A 20941-nucleotide genomic window follows, 5' to 3' on the forward strand; every position below is an offset into this window, starting at 1 on the left:
TCCCACAGGTGTGTTGTGTTTTTTTATGCAGTTTCCATTCATTTCAATGGAGGGATGTGTGTTTGGTCTTTTTTTTTTAACCAGACCAAAAATGCAGCAAGCAGGGTTTTTTTTATCTGCAACTGAAGTGCAATGGACAAATGTGAAGAGCTACATAGGATTTAAAGGGATGCATTTTTCTTTTGTTTTTTTGTTTTTTTAAACTGAACAAAAACAGATCATTGTGAAAGCAGCCTTACACTTGTTGTGCACACAGTTAACCCTTTGATTGACCTTTGATGTTAACCCTTTTCCAGCCAGTGTCATTAGTACAGTGACATTGCACAGTATGATATCTGATCACTGTATTAGTGTCACTACCGATGTCCGTGTCAGCGTACCTCCCATGCCAGGTCTGTTAGCGCCACATTGCCGCCACACTTTCACAGTTACGCTATAGGTCTTTGATCACCGCCAGACTGCCGGGTTGATACTAGTGACAGACTGCAACTGTGTTTTGCCCATAGTTCCACTCTAACTGTGGGTATGAATCTCTGGATGAAAAATATGTGACTGTCTTGTACCGTTAATTTTATCACCGTCTTTCTATAGTCAGTTTGTTGAATGGAAATATTTGATTTGTGGGTGCATTTCCCTTCTTAAATGAGAACATCCTACAACTTGTTGTTATATTCTTTCACCTTTTTTTATGGTCAAATAAAGTAAAAAGAGGACTTGAGATTTTATTTTTATATACAAGCTGCTTTGATGTCCAACTTCAAACAAAGGACTTAGAAGCTTTCAGATTCAGTCTCTTGCTGCACGTGTTTTTAGTTGTAGATGATCATTGCACACCTCATTAATAGAATAGCTAATCTAATGTTCTCCTGGATTCATTATCAAAGAAATAGTTTGTTATTTTGCACAAGATCATTTTAGAAATGCTTTGACAGTGTAAGCTAACCTTCGTAACAAAATCAAATATTAAATGGATTTATCTATACAATGAACTCATAAAGAGCTCAGATACACGTTTATCCCTTTTGTAAAGAATTTAAAGCATTTAATGGATATCTTTTCTTTATCTATGATAATGCACATTTATTAGCATTATGTCGTATATCCAAACCATTTAAAGATGAACTCCAGGCACATTTGAAATGTGTATATGTGAGCTGCCAAAGGATTGGTGATTCTGTTCAGTCAGTCTGGTGATCCACGCATTCATGCTACACCTTCCTGTAGAATAACAATACAGCCCAGGTCCAGGGTCCTCCTCCCCCTGTGATTAAAAAAGAAAGGAGTAACATTACAGAGATGAGGCCATGCCTCTGCTTTCCCCTCTTGTGAATAAGTTCAAAATATTAAGTGACAAGTACGGTGCATCCATTGCTTTTCACTGGCTCAGTGCTGAACTTGTGCAGTGAAGTACAGGAGGTTGATATTAACATAAAGTAATTACACGAATTGTAAGTAAAAATAATTTGGAAGTTTTTAACAAATATAGAACTTTATTTTTATATCTGCCTGCAGATTTGTGGCCAAATGGAAAATAGTAATGTTCCTGTGGGTTTAGGTTGATGCTGCAATCTTATCGGTTGCTATAGGCAGCACCTTTGCTTTCCTTTATCCCCATTTCAATACATAAGATCTGGCTCGAGGAATGCAGAAGAAATGTCACCAGTGTTCTAATAAGTTTGTCTCTATACATAACTGAAGTGTAAGGTTAAAGTGGAACTAAAGGCATAGCTGAAAGGATGATTTTCTTTATCCCCTCAGAGACCCCCGGTCTGTGGAGAGATTCCTAGTTTATCAGCAGAATTCTGGGAACACCCCTTGAACACGGAAATAATGGCAGCTTATGTTCAGAGATGTTCAAAGTTTATAAGACATTACTAAGATTATATAGGATACAGAAAAAATAAGGGAGGGGGGAGCGAATTTCAAAACTGTAACTTGTAACTTTCCATCATGAGCTGACTACATGAAACATGACATATGCATTTCTTGGTATAAATTGTTTTTGCTAGCTTTCTGAGAAATAGCCGAACAGAGAAAGCTTCAGGGTCGTGTTATCTGTTTATACTTTCTGGTGCAAGCTGAAACAGTTTCATTAAACTTCTAATATATCTGCAAAAACCTAACTTAACCTCCTTGGCGGTATTCCCGAGTGTAGCTCGGGGTAGAATTTCTATACCAAGAACGGTAACCCCGAGCTACACTCGGGCTTACCATGCAGCGTTCTCTGGGGGTCCCTGCAGCACTTACCTTGTCCTTTGCTCCCATGATGGGTCCCCTGCAGCGTCCCCGTCCATCTCCTCCGGCGGATGCCGTCATCTGGCTTCCGTGTTCCGGTCCCTGTGACGTCGGAACGTTCGGGCGGTGGAACCGGCGGGAAATTTGAAATTTTTAAAAAATGACATTTTTGCTGTCATTGCTTTTTCACTGCATTTCACATACATTTTGTCCCCACTGCTTTGTCCTGTGCCCTGCCTGCATTTTGACTGTTCTTTCTGCCTGGAAACTTAGAAAAGTACATGGCGGCCAAAAAGCATCCCTTTACGTCAAAAGCGGTTTTAGAACAGCGATAGTAAATTAGAACCACTTGCAGAATTGAGTGATAATGATTCGTGGGGGAAATTCGTCATCAGACACTGAAAACGATTTTGCGACTTTGCTCAGCGATGTGCGAATTTGCCTCTGTATTTCAAATTTCAGTGTTTTTGGTTTAATTATATTATTGAATTAAATTTATTATTATTATATTATTTTTTATGATTATTTATTAAATTATAATTTATGATTTCTTGTTTCAAGTTTTATCATATCCGGAATGTTTAATAGACTCTTTTTCGGATAGATTTCAGTGAGTTATTCCTAAAAATTACAGCCTACAATAAAAAACTACATATTTCCATGCAAAAAAATGGTACCGCTTTCAGCACAAAATTCCTGACATAATCATACCGCCAGGGAGGTTAATACTTAAAATGGCGTACATCAACAAAATGGAGGTTATCTAGATTCTTTCAATAGCTTTTCTTTTTTTTTTGGTTTGAGTGGAGGGGAATTAAAACACCTGTCCATTTTTATGTGCCCCTGTTAGGGAGATTCACCCTCTCTATTTGTCCCATTTACCATTATCATTGAAAGTGGAAGCAAAAGAAAATCCCACATTTTTGGCTGTCCCCAGAAAAGTATTAGAGGGGAAATCTTTCATTGGGGACACTATTTCTGGTGACCTGGCGGGGCCCATGGAAATTTCTTAATTAGCAAGGATTTTATCTCACTACCTGTTTTGGCTATGGGACAAAAAGTGACAGTAAATTTTGCCAATGGGACACAGGTGGCAAAAAATTATTGACAGGGGTTATAACACCTGCCCTTCCTCTATCCAAAATGGAAAAAAAAGTTTTGCCTATTGTTCTACTTTAATTTGATTTTATGGTTGATATGGTTTCCTAGAGATACAATTTAATGGCACCCAAATTGTTATTCCTATTGCAGCTAATCATGCAGCCACCAAATTGCATTATTTTTTTTAAAAAGAATGGGGACTTGCAAAGTGTTTCTAATGCTCTGAATGTTTTCAATTGGCACAGATAGCATACCATTAGAGATGTTGCACAGTCCCAACATTTGGATTTAGCAACAGCCAACGTTTTTGGTCTTTGCTCAATCCCATTTTATGTGTTGTCACTATGTTGCCTTCAAAAAAGGGACCCTACATGGCCCCTAAATGTTGGTTGTTCTGACTTATGCAGTGCTGTTTTTACAATAAACTAGTGAAGAGGACATTTTCGGAGTGCTGGTTATATATACTCTTCTCCTCAGGTTTTGCACTGCTCCATCTGTTGTGATCATAATGAGCACCCACTGGCTATATTGGTCAAGCGCTGTAAGGGGTGCAGGTCTGGCATGAACTGTACTACATTACTGAACTGTAAAACATTACTTGTAGATATGGCCATGAAAATTCACAGTATATTTTTACTTTGTAGAAAGAAATCTTTGTATTTTTTATGGCAATGTAAGGCCTGAAGAAAATTAAATCTCATTTGGAAAATGTGAGTTCATCACTTTGTATGCTAGATTTGCAATGCGATTTGCAGATAGTGCAGCTATGAGTTTAGATCTTTGATTTGTTAAGACACCATATTAATTTGTTTGACACTGTGTTCATGTGCTTGAAGCAGTGAACTGTCGTCTTTAACATCCTGTGAATGTAGGTCACAACATTTCTGTTCTGTCAAGTGGAGATTAAAAAAGGAAGCATTGTGTTTATAAAGTCTAATTAGCAGTTGATAAACATAAGGATTTATAACTTTAGATGAAAGTTATAGGTTTACAAAACATTTTTTCCTTCTAAAATCCATTTGTTCTTGTACTCTGCATTCATAAATATCATTTTTATAAACCCGTAGTCAGCTCAGAGGTTACTAAAACTTTATCCAATGTTTCACCAGAAAGGGAGAAATGTCTAGTTTTTTTATGTACAGATATTTATCTTATGCTTGCAAAACAAGTAACAAAAATTCAATTGGCCACATAAGTTATTTATTAACCACTTCCCAACCGCCCTATAGCAGAACTACTGCTACAGGATGGCAGGGCTGCGGAAGATCACGTATATATACGTGATATTGTATTTCCGGCTGTTGATTATCGGGTCCCAGCCAGAGATTCCCTGCCGGCAGACTGCGATCGCCGAGTAACAGTGACAGAGTTCAGGCATATATGTAAACAATACAGATCTCTCCCCTGTCAGCTCCAGCAAGCTGCTTTGTATTGCTCTGCATAGCAGAGCAATACAAAGCAGGGTGTTTACACAGTAAAACACAACACACAGTTAACCCTTTCATTGCCCCAGATGTTAACTCCTTCCTGCCCAGTGTCGTAAGTACAGTGTCAGTGCTTTTTATTAGCACTGATCACTGTATTAGTGTGCAGATGTCAGTGACAATTAGTCAGTTCCCCCCCAGTGTCAGAATGACTGCCGCAGTCCCGCTATGAGTTGCTGATCGCCACCATTAGTAGTATTAAAAAAAAAATTCCAGTATATATACCACCTTTTGTAGATGCTATAACTTTCACGTATAACAGTTAATTTACGTGTATTGGGATTTTTTTTAGCAAAGACATGTAGCAGAATATATTTTGGCGTAAATTTATGACGAAATTTGATTTTTTTACTAGATATGTTTTATAACAAAGTTAAAAATATTGTTTTTTTTTTTCAAAATAGTCAGTCTTTTTTTTTTTTTTATAGAGCAAAAAATAAAAAATGCACAGGTAATCAAATACCACCAAAAGAAAGCTTCATTTGTGGGGAAAAAAAGGACATTAATTATATTTGGGTGCAGCGTTGCATGACCACACAGTTGTCAGTTAAAGTAACGCAGCATTGTATCGCAAAATATGTCTTGGTCAGGAAAGGGAATAAATCCTCTGGAGGGCAAGTGGTTAAAATGATCCTAAACTTGAAAACAGTTGCTAAACAAAACAAAGAAAAATATTGGTTTGGATTCATTGGATTAGATTGTCTACCAAAACTAGTCATTTATTTTTGACAAAAGTAGTGCTTTAACCTATTTAATGCAGTAGATTTAAAAAGAAATAGGTTTATTCCATTAAAATGATCATTATGTCAATCATATTGTTACATATTTGGTTTGCATTGGGCTCCTGATAAAGTCAAATTAAAGGCTCCTGTATGACAGTCTAAAAAAATACCAAATCTTTAATATCAGAGGTCGGCAACCCATCAATCGTGATTTACCTGTCAACCACGGGCAGGTGACAGGTAGATCTCGATAGAGTCCCTGCCCTTCTGACTTGTAAGTGCTCTTCTTGCCCACTTATTGGCAGAGCAGTGCAGAGAAAGGATGAGCTCAGGCATCTTGTCATCTAAGCCCTTAAGATTGGAAGCACTCAATCCAATTCTAGGCAAAAGCATTCCCCACCCCACAGCGTGTGATTTGCCCTGTTGATCCCCTGTCCTTTGCCCTGCTGACCCCTGTCCTGTTCACTCCTGTCATCTGCCCTATTAATTTCTGTACAATGCCCTACCTACTACTGACCTCTGTACACCACCTTACCACCTACTGACCTCTGAACACTGTACTACCTACTATAGACATCTGTACATTGCCCTACATCCTACTGACCTCTGTACTCTGCCCAACCCACTACTGACCTCTGGGGGCTTGCTAGTTAACAAACATAAAAGGCAGCAGCAACCCAGTGATCTTTGCTCTCTTCTATGCTGTCATGGTTGATCTCCACCTCTCAAAGGTTGCCTATCCCTGTTTTAGATTGTAAACTGTAACAAGCAGGGTCCTCTGATTACTCTTGTATTAAATTGCATTGTAGCTATTGTGTCCCTCTCCATTTTGTAAAGCATTGTACAAACTGTTGTGCTATATACTATAAATCTTGTATTCTAAGAATCCCGTTACTATGTGATACACAAGCAGGGGCGGACTGACCATTTGGGAACTCGGGCACTGCCCGGGGTCAGTAGGGGGCCCCATGAGATGCCCCTGGTACATTTCATAGGCTTTTTTGGGTGTGGTTTAAGTGTGGGCGAGCACACAGGGGCCCCATGATCCCCTATTGCCCGGGGGCCCCATGAGTTTTCAGCCCTCGTACACAAGCCTCATAAAGTAAACTAATTGTACAGGACAGGTGATTAGACACTGGCAAAAAAAGCTTCTGGGGTTTTCCTCATGCAGCCTCTTCCACTCTCAACTAGCCTAATTTTTTGCTAGTGTCTTTAGGTGATGGACATCTTCTTTCTACTGTGAGAAACTAATGTTATGGAGGTTTTTCCTTGTCTTTTCATTTATGTATTTATATAGCACTGACAATTTAAGCAGCACTTTACATGTATACAGTACATGCTCATCAGTCCCTGCCCTCAATGAACTTACAGTCTAAGGTCCCTATCTCACTTTCATACATACACATCCAAGGGCCAATTTAGACAGGAGATAATTAACTTACCAACAGGTCTTTGGAGTGTTATTCAATGGTGATATTTCTATCAAGGCTTGGCTGTGCCATAGCAACTGCAACTTTTCTGCAGCTTGTAAATTGGTTAACTCTTCAGCAGAGCCTTGGCAGGACTATAACCAGACCCTGCCACATGGAAGACTCAGGGCCCACCTGTAATGTTGCTACAGCACTGAATCATGCTCTAGGGTGCTTTCCTTGAACGTAATGCAACACCAGAGCACATTCTCTGAAGATCCTTGTGGGCATATGCCCACTGCAGAGGGCAGAGCCAAAAAGGGGTTAAATCCCCATCATTCCTGCAGCTAAGTGGTAAATCAGGGCAAAAGCCCTTTAAACATTTATCCTTGGGTGCCCATATATATATATCTCTTTAGTCTAAACCCTGTGTTTTGCCTCCATTTCCTGTCAGGGGCACATTCTACCATATCTGTTAGTGGTTCATGGGCTTTTCAGAGCCAGGCACCTGTTTCCTAGATTGCAAGGCTGCCATCCTAGCCTCTGTTTTACCACGTGGATGTTCAAACATCTTCTGACACCAGCTTTGAGGAAAAGGTGCTACAGGCTGCTATCTAAGGTTTCAAGCCTTATTTAATTGTTTAGTTATGTGGGCCTGTTGGCTTTGTTGCTAAATACTGGCTGTTCCTCATTTGGATTGCTTTTGGACATCCGTTGTAAGGATTTAAAATAGCCTGTGTCCTGAACTGTATGATCAGGAAATTGGGATTCTTGGCTTGTTAGTAAAATCTATTTCTAGAAGTACAGTACAGGACACATGATCTCCCTATTTCTTGATTCAGAAATGAGCAATGTCCCAGCCACTGTCCAGTCACCTGAGAGTAGTTGCAAATAACCCAGTTGTTGGTATTTAAAGAAGCCTATGTCCTGCACTGTACTCCAGAAAATGGATTTTTCTAGGATGTCAAAAATTCAATTTTATCTTCCCTTCCCTGAGTGAGAAAAGTTCTCCTTCCATTGTGCCTCACATGTTCCCCCTCCCAGACACTGCAGTGTATTGTTATTATTATACAGGATTTATATAGCGCCCACAATTTACGCAGCGCTTTACAACATAAAGGCAAACAGTACAATTATAATACAAATTAATATTCGGAGGGCCCTGCTCGCTAGAGCATAGTAAGATGCTTTTACTGGTTCAAAATTTGATCACATAAAAACACTAATGTGATCCTATAACAGCCAAAGTATTTCAGGAGCAGCAACACTCTCCCTTCAACAGAGCTTAGAGAAATAGATAAGGCACCTGGATAGACACAAAATTGTAACCAAAGAGTGTCTATATTGGTCTAATATGACCTCTTCTTTGACCTGCAACCCATTTGTAAAATTATGGCTGTTAACTAAATGTTATGATTGCAGTCAAGTCCCCTACCTATTTTTCTATCTGTATATTTACAAAAAAAAAATGTATTAATATATACAGTGTGTGTGTATATATATATATATATATATATATATATATATATATACTGCTATTTTATATACCACTAAATGGAGAACTATCAGGATCAACAAAATAATCAATATTAACAAGTGACTTATAACTTAGTGGTATTAAGCCCAAAAATGTATTATATTGCAGCTTACCAGTCATTATATGTGGTGACTGCATTAGTTTTCTTTTTTTTAGGCTCCCCCCCCCCTCTTTTTACACCTGCTGATCTCACCAGGAACACACAGGAGCACAGGGGCATCTTTGGACAGGAGCATTGTTAATCTAGGGGTAGGTTAGTGTTAGATGGACTAACAAATTATTTTTAAACAAACTTTAGCTAACACTTTATAAACAGTTACAGTAAACATTTTTTTTCCCCATTTGGGATACAGTTTTTACATAAATTAAAGCTGATCGTTTTAAACCCCCTTTTCAGTGGTAAACGGTTTGTTGCATCCCTGTAACTGCTACTTCTGCAGGACCGCTTGTACTGTTGAAAAGCAACAAACTTACTGGCTGGCTCACCAGAAAAAAATAAAAAAAACTATTGCAGTCACCACATCTAAGCATTGGTAAGCTGCAATATAATAAGTGTTTGCTTTTGGACTTAATATCGTTTTACGGATAAAGTCAATGTATATTTAAGGACTACACATGGAGAATTTTTTTTTTTGTCCGGGTATTCATCTTATTAAACCATATGTATGTTGCAACTTGAAATACCCAAATTTTATTGGGTTGTAATTAAAACCTATAATCAGAATGTGAAAATGAACAGCTAAGTATGTAATTAGTTTCTCCCTGTTCTCTAGTACCTGTTCTATTACTAAAGCAGTACAATGCCAGCCTTATCTGTGATGTTCAGTCTTGTCGTATTGTTTCCTTAACCTGGGCCAGCCATGTTTGAAAAGCCTTAGGTTCAGTATTCATAAATCTCATGCTCTTGTTAAAGTATCAGACTTTGACAAACTGCATCTGGAGAGTGCTACCTTGTGGAAACAGATCTTCTCCTTTATTGTCTTGTAAAATATTTCTTCTTAGTGTCTAAGAAATCTGCAGGCATTGAAAGGTATGTAAGGTAAGGTACTTAGCATTTAAATAATGTATCTTAAAGTGCAGCTCTGTTATAACAGAACTTTAAGAGTGAATACATTTAAAGAAAAACGACACTTGCCACTTTCATCTGCCTTGGAGGCTAGTTTTGTATATCTTTTTTTTGTTGTTGTTTGTTTTAAAGGTAGAAGGTTTTTTTTTTTAGCTTAATGCAGTCACTGCATTTAAGTAAAAAAAAAATCTATGTGCAGCCCCCCCCCATACTTACCTGAGACCAATCTCGATCCAGTGCTCTGCTTGAGAGCAGTGTCTCTCTCTTCTCAATAAATAGACATGGAGGGAGCAGCGGGAGCCATTGACTCCTAATGCTGTTAATCACAGCCAGAGAGCGGTGGGTGGGGTGAACTGCTGCGTGTGTGTCAATGAACTCACAGAGCACAGCTTGGAACTGAGCCTGCACGAGTTCACCCATAACAAGGGGGGAGGAGCCAGGAGTGCCAGTGGGGGGGCCCCAGAAAAGGATGGTCAGGGCTGCTCTGTGCAAAAAACCATTGCACAGTGCAGCTAAGTATCACTTTTGTTGTTTAAAAAAACAATACATTTGCAATCACTTTAACGGCCTATCATTGAATACACAGTTTTATCCAGTTCTTAGAGAGAGCTGGAAGAGGGTCAGGGTTTTGGAGAGCCACTCTTGCTGCATCTCAATAACAGTACACATCAAAATTAAAGTGGATCTAAAATTAAATATATTTTTTCATGTTAACTGCGTGCATTCTGAGTAATATTTTAATGCATACTTAGTTATTTATTACTTTTCACAGAGATCGCAGCACTCTACCTGGCATTGCCTTCATGTGCTTTTCTCACCATCTTTGTGCAGACATTATACATGACACAATCCTGTACATCCTGTTGCACTTGCAGTTTGTGGTATTAACAGATGTCTGACACAGATAAGTCACTGCAGATGACACTCCCCTTGCTAAAAACTTGCAGTCTAATCACTGGAAGATAGGAGACAAAGGGTGGGTGGGGGGGGGTCAACAAGGGAACAGGCAGAAGTAAAACCCTGCAAGGTGTTCTATTCCCTCTATACCAGGCCTGGGCAGATTTTGGCCCCAGGGCCACATCCAGTCCTTTCGCTGTCCCTAGCCAAGTTCTTCCTGTGTTAGCATCTGCATCCTGCAAATCCTAGGAGCCTTCCTCCTGTTCTTCATTCAAGGTCAGGATCTGCAGAAATCTCTGCTATATCAATCTCACGCTCTCCTTCCAGTCACAATGCTTTTCAGAGAGCATTTGATAGGCATTGAAGCGGTGTTATATTGCCTCCTTGCCACCTGGTTCAACTCACAAGTGTGAGTTTGACAATCTCTTGTCAAACTCTGCAGCTCAAGTTAAAAATGCAGTGGCTATGCTGCTGTGCACTATGGTCATGGCATGTGAACAGCACCATCTGGCTGTTATTTTACAGTCTGAGTGGTAAAACTGCGGTTTGGCTGCCCGTTTCTACCACTACTACCCTTACCGCTTATCTGAAAGAGACCTATTTCTTCAGCAGATTTACATAATATTTTTAGTGCCAGGTGTTTGTTTTCTATATGTTTACATACTTATAGACCTTTCCAGGTCCAAAATTAATATGAGGTAGAATGATGTTTAGCCTTGCACAACTGTCCCAGTTTTTCATGGGGCACCTTGGAAAAATCCAATGGGAACTTTAATTCTACTCTATTGACCCTGTAATTTATTTTTCACACAGAAAAAAAGAGTTGTTTTTCCACTAATTACACTGAAGTGCCCTTATAATCAGCTTCACAGAGCACTGACATATAACATGTCCTCTTCGTATGTTAGTAGATCTGCAGCTCTCCCTGGGATCATGCATAAGAGCATGCACAGGCTTCAAGATATAAGGGATGAGCACAGCTAAAAATATATTCCCATGGGTAAGAAGTTTAAAAGGCTAAAAATAAAACCTATGTGGCTCATGGCCAAAGTTAAAAAAACTATAAATGATAAGAAAAGAGCGTTTAAAAAATATAAAAATTAAGAAACACTATAATCGTTTAAATGTTATAAGAAATATGACAGAATAAGTAAAAAGGAAATCAAGGCCTCAAAAATAAAAACAAACAACAGATTGCAAAAAACTGTAAAACAAACCCTAAGAAGTTCTTCAAATATATTAATCGTAAAAAGGTCAGGTCTGAGCATGTAGGCCATTTACAAATGTATCTGTAGTGGGTGACTGGGGAAAAAGAGAAGGCAAATTAATTAAATACCTTCTTCAGCTCTGTGTATACAAAGGAGCATGGGGATGCTCATGTCCATAATGGGGATGATATTAACCCAAATGAACCACTATGGCTAAAAATTGCTATGGTCCAGAAATATTTAAACAGAATAAAGGTGAATAAGGCACCTGGACCAGGTCCTAAAAGAATTTAGCTCTGTCATCTCAAAGACATTGTTTCTAATTTTTAGGGACTCATTAATGACTGGCATAGTACCACTGGATTGGCGTAAGGCCAACGTGGTGCCTATATTTAAAAAGGGTTCAAAGTCTTTACCAAGTAATTATAGATCTGTTAGCTTAACTTTTATAGTTGAGAAAACACTGGAGAGTTCAATAAAAGACCACATAGATGAGTTTTTGCTTTAAAAAAAAACAAATTAAGCAACAGATAGCGTGGGTTCATGAAAAACAGAAATTCTCAAATCAATTTCTCTTTATGAGTAGGTGAGCTAAACCTTAGGCAAAGAGGTTGTTGTGGACATAGTATACAGTTTGTAAGTGGGTAGAAGACTGGCTAAAAGACTGTATTCAGAGAGTAGTGCTTAATCATTCATACTCTGAATAGTCTAGGGTTGCACCCCAAAGTTCAGTATTGGGACCCTTATTTTTTAATATATTTATAAACGATATAGGGTCTGGGATTAAAGTACCATTTTAATGCTTGCAGATGACACCAAGCTGTGCAGTGGAATAACGTCCTTACAGGATGTCTCCAACTTACAAGCCAACCCTAATGCCCTGTTTGATTGAGCAACAGTGTGGCAAATAAGATTTAATGTTGATAAATTTAAAGTTATGCACTTAGGGACTAAAAATATGCACAGATCATACATACTAAGGGGGAGTACAACTGTGGGAATCAATGGTGGAGAAGGCTCTGGGATGTCTGGTAGATCATAAACTTAAAAACAGCATGCAATGCCAAGCTGTGGTTTAGAAAGCAAGCAAAATCATTTCTTGTATTAAAAGAGATATAGAGAGAGAGGCATAATTGTGACCCTGTACAAATCATTAGTAAGACCTCATCTAGAATATGCAGTTTAGTTTTGGGCACCAGGAAAGGATATTAGGGAACTGGAGAAGTGCAGAGAAGGGCAATCAAGCTGATAAGAGGCACAGAGGTGCTCAGCTATGAGGAAAGATTAGCTGAACTGAGTTTATTCTCTCTTGAGAAGAGGATATTAAGGGGGGTATGATCAACATGTATAAATACATCAGTGTTCCATATAGTGAACTTGGTACAGATCCTATTCTACAATATTTCATGACTGACTTATGAATTTTGAAACAACGTAGCTGCCCTGTGTATTCTCACATCTGTTTTTGGGGTGTCCAGCTTTCATTCTTGTCAGAATTCAGCAGTGGTTTCTAACTTAAGGGGCCAAGGGACACACGTTTTAATACACTAGTTTAGAGTTTGTGTATGTATGAAGTGAGGAGGCCAATAATGGTTACGGCTATACATATGATGTTGTTCTGAAGGTTATTATGTCATTTTTATTCTTTCAGGTATTTCGAAGTGGTGAGGGAATGGGAATCCGATTGGACAGTGCCTCAGCCTTCCAAGGAGCTGTCATCTCTCCCCATTATGACTCTCTCCTTGTCAAAGTCATTGCCCATGCAAAAGATCAACAAGTGGCAGCCACTAAGATGAGTAGAGCTTTGGCAGAATTCCGAATCCGTGGAGTGAAGGTAAGATAGCACTGGAACCTGGTCCTAAATCACCTTAGACACAAACAGTCTTATTTAAGAGTACAAAATGGAATTTAGAGTGCAATCACCAAAATTTTATTTTACTGTATTCAATTCAGTTGAGTGATGTTTTATACTAAGAGGGAGATTTACTAAAAATAGTGCACCAAAAATCCAAAAATCTGGTGCAGCTGGGTGTAGAATCAAACCAGCTTCCAGGTTTAAAGGCTAAATTCACCTTTTGGACAAAAATGATAAATGCACTTTTTTTTGCAGGTAATTTTTGAAAACGACAAGCTGACCGCTGCTAAGGCTGTCGGGACTTGTAAGCATTCATTCACAGAACATTGTGAATGAGTGACACAGCCAAGTGGGTGGAACCCTCAGGGCCGTGCTGTTTTCAAATCTGACAGATAGTATGGGAAAACTTCTCCATATACGATTTGTCAGGGGGGGGGATTTACGGCCATGGCTATGGGAACATGTTACATGTTCCACCTTAAAAACATGTAACATGTTCCAAAGGTGAACTTATCCTTTAATTGTCAAAGCTTAACTGAACAAGCTGAAGTTAGCGGTTTAGTTACTATGCACAGCTGAACCAGATTCTTTGTGTACCAGTGTTAGTAAATCTTCCCCTAAGTATTTTTTTTTTCTTTTGTTTTGCATGCAATAATTGTGCTTCCTTATTAACAAAATTGAAGGATCTATTATTGCGTGTTACATGCAAATGTATTACATAATTAAAAAAAAAACACTGTGTGAAAAGGTAATATAGAGCTGTTTTAACTACACAGACCAGGCCACCTCTAAATGGATTTTTGTGTGAAGTGCAGTCCCATTATTATTATGGTGGTTGTTTTTTGTTTGTTTGTTTTTTTGCTTGTTTTTTTTTTGCTTGTTTTGTTTTTTTTATAGGGGATTCATTATACTTTGAGATCAAATAAGTGAATTTTAGAAAAGTGAAAATAATGGAGATAAACATTTAATAAGCTAATATTAATACAGCAAAGGGATGTTGATGGTTTATTTGTGAAAACGTGAAAACTGAACTCATGGGCACAAAAACTTTCAATTAAAGATATTTCTTGGTAGCTTCAAAGCTTATAAATTCATTTTGTGTGCGCCAAATGCTTTTGGAAACACAGACACATGACCTTTTAAATGTGGCAGTGACATCATCAACGTGCTGAATCAGCACACTTGACAACTAGCCAGCAAACAAAATATAAAATTATACTGTCTTACAATTTGAATTAACAAACAGGAGTTCTAGTTCTAATCTATGCTTGAGGTGATTGTAGCCGTATTAGTGCATTTGCGGCAGAAACAATTGAGTACTGACGTGATACTTTTTTTATTAGCACTAACATACAATTTGCACAGACATACCATCAAGGAACATAAAGAAGATGACTTTTGCACACCTGTGGGTCACCACTTCTCACAACCAGACCACACTATGGGAGACCTCAAAATTTTAGTTCTTAAAGGAAATTTCAAATCTATTCAGGGAAGAAAAACTTTTGAACTAAGAATGATAATTCTATTTGACACAAGAGATAACGGGCTTAATTTGGACATGGGATTCCTCAATCATTATCCAACAGCTTTATGACTCCCTCTGTGAGTTTTGCCCCCCCCCCCCCTAGTCTTTGCTTTTGCTGTGTCTAGTCTTTTTTTTTTTTTCTCATCCCCCACATCTCTTCTAACATTCTGCTAAAACTTTGTGTAGTACTGCCTGGACCTTGAAGAAGGGGACATTCCCTGAAAGCTTGTCCTCATAATTGTATGTTAGTGCAAATAAAAAAAGTATCACATTAGTTCTAATCTATGAAATTCCCCTGTGTTGGAGCATATATAGCAGTGGATGAATTAAGGGCAGATATGCTTGGAGGGACCCTGTTCCTCCCTAAAGGTGTGCTGACATACCAGAAGCCCAGCAGAGCACAATGGCAGCTGAAAGTATCTAGTGTTGAAAGTGTAAACTCTGGGCTTGCATCCTAGCTTGCCTCCCTCCTTCCTCTAGTAAGTTACTGATCTCTAATGAGCAAAGATTCTGCAAACTCAGACATAGACAGTGCTTTATAAACAAATGTACTGTGTGCTAATTGAAAACAAGTCTTATATAAAGAAGTTGAAATGATCAATCGATTTTCACCGGGCTGTTGTAACAACCTGCTTTAACAGGTGCTTAGAACATTTTGAATTAATGTGAGACATGCTTTAAATCAAAATGACTCATGATTCTGCATCAGTACAGCTACAGGTGGAGGATATATGCTAGACTGAGTTCTCTACTCCTTTCATGTTTATTGGAGATGAAACAATGCTAGGCATAAGAATGACCAAGGTTATTTTGCAGATGGAGAAAAAGCAACCTGTTAGAATAGAAAATGGAAGTTGTTATACTTCCTGGGTATACAGCCAATGACTCTAAGAATTAGATGGGTGCTACTCTCCTGTTTTTCAGCCTTGGTACAGGAAGGCAGATCTTCTTCTCATACAGGAAATAAAGAAGTCACAATCAGGCACGCAGCTTATGTAAGCTGTAAACTGATTCAGTTCACCTTTCTTTTGTGGGCACTCTGGGAGCTAAAAGAAGATTATAAGTAGAGATGAGCGAATCGAACATGACGAAGTGGAATTCGCTCCGAAGATTTGGAAAAAAGATTTGGAAAATTCTATTCGCGACGAATCCGAAGATTAGCAAACTTCGGATGCACGAATCGAATTTTCCCAAAAATGGCGGCGACATGTGTGGCGACAGGAGAAAATGGACAGAGAAGATGGGGCGGGGATCTCTGGGAAGGCGCGCAGACAAGGCGCGCTGACCCATAATGCATTCATGAGTCATGAATCATGACATGTGATCGCATTAGCCAATCAGCAGCCAGCCAGCCAGCACTGTGTAATGGTGGAGCTATAAATCGTGGCCATCTTAGAATTCTCCATTAGCCTCCGGTCATTCAAGAGAGACAGACCTCTGTGTATTGAGGGACAGAGTTAGGGCCACAGAGACTTTAGGGCCACAGAATCGTTACTCAGGGCCACAGAATCGTTACTCAGGGACACAGAATCGTTACTCAGGGACACAGAATCGTTACTCAGGGACACAGAATCGTTACTCAGGGACACAGAATCGTTACTCAGGGACACAGAATCGTTACTCAGGGACACAGAATCGTTACTCAGGGACACAGAATCGTTACTTAGGGCCACAGCTATCAAAGAATCGAAAATTTAAAGTGACATACACCATTTTTTTTTTTGGTGGCTGTCGTGCACAGTTGGTGCTGCAGTTTGCCGATTGTGCAAAATAAACTGACTTTCTGCTTCACAACCACTATTGTACGTTCAAAGAGTTAGATCCATTTACACGCCGGGTGGCGGTAATATTTTTTGGGTGATTAGTGCATTCCAGTGACATAAACGTACAGTTTCCAGCCAACGGCAAGCTGCAATTGACCGATTGTGCTAAATAAACTGACTTTCTGCTTCACAACCACTATTGTACGTTCAAAGAGTTAAATCCATTTACACGCCGGCTGGCGGTAATATTTTTTGGGTGATTAGTGCATTCCAGTGACATAAACGTACAGTTTCCAGCCAACAGCAAGCTGCAATTGACCGATTGTGCTAAATAAACTGACTTTCTGCTTCACAACCACTATTGTACGTTCAAAGAGTTAAATCCATTTACACGCCGGCTGGCGGTAATATTTTTTGGGTGATGAGTGCATTCCAGTGACAGAAACGTAAAGTTTCCAGCCAACGGCAAGCTGCAATTGACCGATTGTGCTAAATAAACTGACTTTCTGCTTCACAACCACTATTGTACGTTCAAAGAGTTAGATCCATTTACACGCCGGGTGGCGGTAATATTTTTTGGGTGATTAGTGCATTCCAGTGACATAAACGTACAGTTTCCAGCCAACGGCAAGCTGCAATTGACCGATTGTGCTAAATAAACTGACTTTCTGCTTCACAACCACTATTGTACGTTCAAAGAGTTAGATCCATTTACACGCCGGGTGGTGGTAATATTTTTTGGGTGATTAGTGCATTCCAGTGACATAAACGTACAGTTTCCAGCCAACAGCAAGCTGCAATTGACCGATTGTGCTAAATAAACTGACTTTCTGCTTCACAACCACTATTGTACGTTCAAAGAGTTAAATCCATTTACACGCCGGCTGGCGGTAATATTTTTTGGGTGATTAGTGCATTCCAGTGACATAAACGTACAGTTTCCAGCCAACGGCAAGCTGCAATTGACCGATTGTGCTAAATAAACTGACTTTCTGCTTCACAACCACTATTGTACGTTCAAAGAGTTAAATCCGGTTTTATTTTTGGGGTGCTTATTGAATTAAAGAGTATGTCAGACAACACGCAGAGGAGTGGCAGAGGAGGCAATGTTTCAGGAGCGAGCAGACGTGGCAGCAGAGGAAGGGGTCGAGGCAGCACTAGTCGCAGCCAGAGGCCAGTGCTCCCGGTGTCATCCAGCGGTCATGTCTCCACCGACAACCCTGCCGTCATCGATTGGTTGACTCGGTCGTCTTCCTCTTCCCAGGTCACCTCTGACACCTACAGCCAACGGTCGGTGGGTACGTCAGACACAACCGTTAGTTGGCATGGCCCGGGAGCAAGCCCACTGAAATCACGTGTCCTCGACCTGCCCCTGTCCTTTGGTGTTCCCTCACCAAGCGAAGTATCGCATGCTGTGGGCTCAGCCCCACTGTACAGTGAGGAAGAGCTAACAGAGGGTGGTCAGGAACGGGGGGAGACATCCGCCTCTTCAGCAGCCAGGCGAAGAAGTACTGGCGAGGAGAGTGGCTCGGTAGCCGGTATAGAGACAGGTCTGTCTCCTGACCCACACGCAGCCGAGGGGACTAGTAGTGACGCGGAGACCCTAATTGATGATGATGAGGCTGATCGCACTTGGCAGCCTCGTCGTCATCAGGCTATTGCTTCCGCATCATCAGGAGAAGAGGGTGCCAGCTTGCCAGCGAGCAAAACAGTCGGTGGGTTGCCCAGGAGGCAGCAGGGTCGCAGCAGTGTCAGTGGAGCCAAACGGCCACGGAGTAGAGCACCAGCTCCACTGCAGCCTACCACCACGGCCAGTAGTGGTGCCGGTGTGCACGGAGGAAGTAGCAGTCAGCCAGTGAGGAGTAGCGGGGGCAAAGTTTCCTACTCGGCGGTGTGGCAATTTTTCGTCAAGACGCCTGAGGAAGTAAACGTAGCCGTATGTCGACTATGTGGCCAGAAAGTCAAGCGTGGCCAGGGGGCCAATGTTGGGACTACAGCGTTGCGTCAGCATATGCAGCATCGCCATTCGGTGGCCTGGGAAAACCGTGATAAAGATACGGCGGTTCTGCCTGCCCCAGCCCCCGCTCCGTTACTTGCTCCGTCACCCGACGTCAATCTCCCTCTATCAGCCAGTCAAGGCTCCAACACCTCTGCTGAGGGGAGTTGTCGCTCGTTGGCATCTTCCGCTCGTTCAGATGCTCCTTCTCCTGCTACTCCTCTTCACGGATTCCGTCAGCAGTCTTTCTTGGAATCTGTTTCCAAGAGACAACAGTTTGCGAGCACGCACCCGACGGTGCAGAAGCTGAATGTCCTCCTGTCCAAGTTGCTGGTGCTGCAGTCCCTCCCTTTCCAAGTGGTGGAGTCAGCACCTTTCCAAGAAATGATGGCTTGTGCCGAGCCGCGGTGGAGAGTGCCAAGCCGGCATTTCTTCGCCAAAAAGGCAGTGCCAGCCCTGCATTCACATGTAGAAGAGATGGTGGGCCAGTCTTTGAGCATGTCGGTCTCTGCCAAAGTGCACGGCAGCGCCGACGTGTGGAGCTGTAACTACGGTCAGGGACAGTACATGTCATTTACGGCCCACTGGGTGAACGTGGTGCCGGCACAGCCGCACCAGCAACTTGGACAGGTCACGCCGCTTTTGCCTCCACGTTTGCACGTCCTTGGTCCAGCAAAGATGTCCGCCTCTACCACCTCTTCTTCCGCCGTGTCCTCAGCCGCCACCCCCGTGCCAAGTTCCATTACCCGACCCGCATATCACATGTGCAGGGCGCAACGGTGTCACGCTGTGCTGCACCTGGTATGCCTTGGCGAACGTAGTCACACAGGGGAGGAACTTCTGAGTGTAATGAACAGAGAAATCGACAGATGGCTGTCTCCGCGCAAACTGAAAATCGGAACCATGTTGACCGACAACGGAAAGAACATGGTGTCTGCTCTGTGTCAAGGAAGGTTGTGCCATGCGCCATGCATGGCTCACGTGTTCAATCTGGTTGTCAAGCGGTTCCTAAAATCCACCATCCCACTGCAAGACATCCTTAAAATGTCACGTAAACTTTGCATGCATTTCAGCCATTCCTACACCGCAAAGCACACCCTCCTTGAGCTGCAGCGGCAGAACGGAATTCTACAGCATCGCCTGATCTGCGACGTTGCAACAAGGTGGAATTCAACCCTACATATGTTAGACCGCCTTTACGAACAGCGAAAGGCCATCACCGATTTCCTAATGTTACAAGCGGATAAAGGTACTCCCCTGTGTAACTTAGATGTCAGCCATTGGCAGCTCATGCGTGACACCTGCCGCTTGCTCAGGCCCTTTGAGGAGGCCACGCTATTCGTGAGTCGGCAGGACTATGGGATGAACGACGTCATTCCTCTGTTGCACGTCCTGGAACAAATGCTGTTAACAATGACTGGTCAGGGTGCGGTAGACGTGGCGCACAGATCTCAACGCCACATGACCCCTGTGGGGGCAGGACAGGAAGAAGAGGAGGAGGTAGAGGAGGACATTGGTGCTCAGGAATTATTGAGTGAAATGGGTGGTTTTTCCACTCAGCGGACAGGAGTGGAGGAGCAGGAGCATCTGGTAGAGGAGGAGGAGGAGACAGAGGACCCAGACGCACCGTGGCAGTATGCTGTGGAGATGGAGGCAGGGAGTCCCTCGCATTCCTTGGCACAAATGGCCCATAGCATGCTCGGTTGCTTGCGTAGCGACAGCCGAATAATAACCATCAGACAGAGGGATGACTTTTGGCTGTCCACCTTGTTGGACCCTCGCTACCGTTCAAAAATGGTGGCCTTTTTCACACCTGCTGAGAGGGAGGCCAAAATAAAGTACTATAAAAACCACCTATGTAGTCAGTTGGTCTCTGCCTTTCTGCGCCAACGTCCATCCTCAGACACTGTGGGCCCTGTGCGCTCGCGTTCCGCTGCCATGGCAGCAGGGGAGGGGTGGGGTGGTAGGAGCAGTGGCAGCTCCACCAGCAGCGGCTGCCTCAGTCTGCAGTCGATGATGAGTAGCTTTCTTCACCAGCGCAGTGAGGAAACTACTAACCAGCCGCAGCAGCAGCAGCATCAGGTGGACCTGGAGCAGGACCTCAAACAACAAGCTTGGGCCTACTTGGACAGCACCCTGC

The 20941-nt window shown here is 41.6% G+C and overlaps 1 protein-coding gene across 4 annotated transcripts in view; it reads left to right on the forward strand.

Annotated features, from left to right (window-relative positions):
• Nucleotides 1-20941, forward strand: part of PC (pyruvate carboxylase) — a 1112699-nt gene that overhangs the window by 938958 nt on the left and 152800 nt on the right. For all 4 annotated transcript variants that reach the window (XM_089689964.1, XM_089689966.1, XM_089689965.1 and 1 more), the window contains one exon: nt 13311-13493. In XM_089689964.1, coding sequence (XP_089546090.1) covers nt 13311-13493 — 183 coding nt within the window. The remainder of the gene's footprint in view (nt 1-13310; nt 13494-20941) is intronic.

This window comes from Staurois parvus, unplaced genomic scaffold (assembly GCF_062004578.1).
Source record: "Staurois parvus isolate SC_StPar_1 unplaced genomic scaffold, SC_StPar_1.0 ptg000505l, whole genome shotgun sequence".
Classification (NCBI taxonomy): domain Eukaryota; kingdom Metazoa; phylum Chordata; class Amphibia; order Anura; family Ranidae; genus Staurois; species Staurois parvus.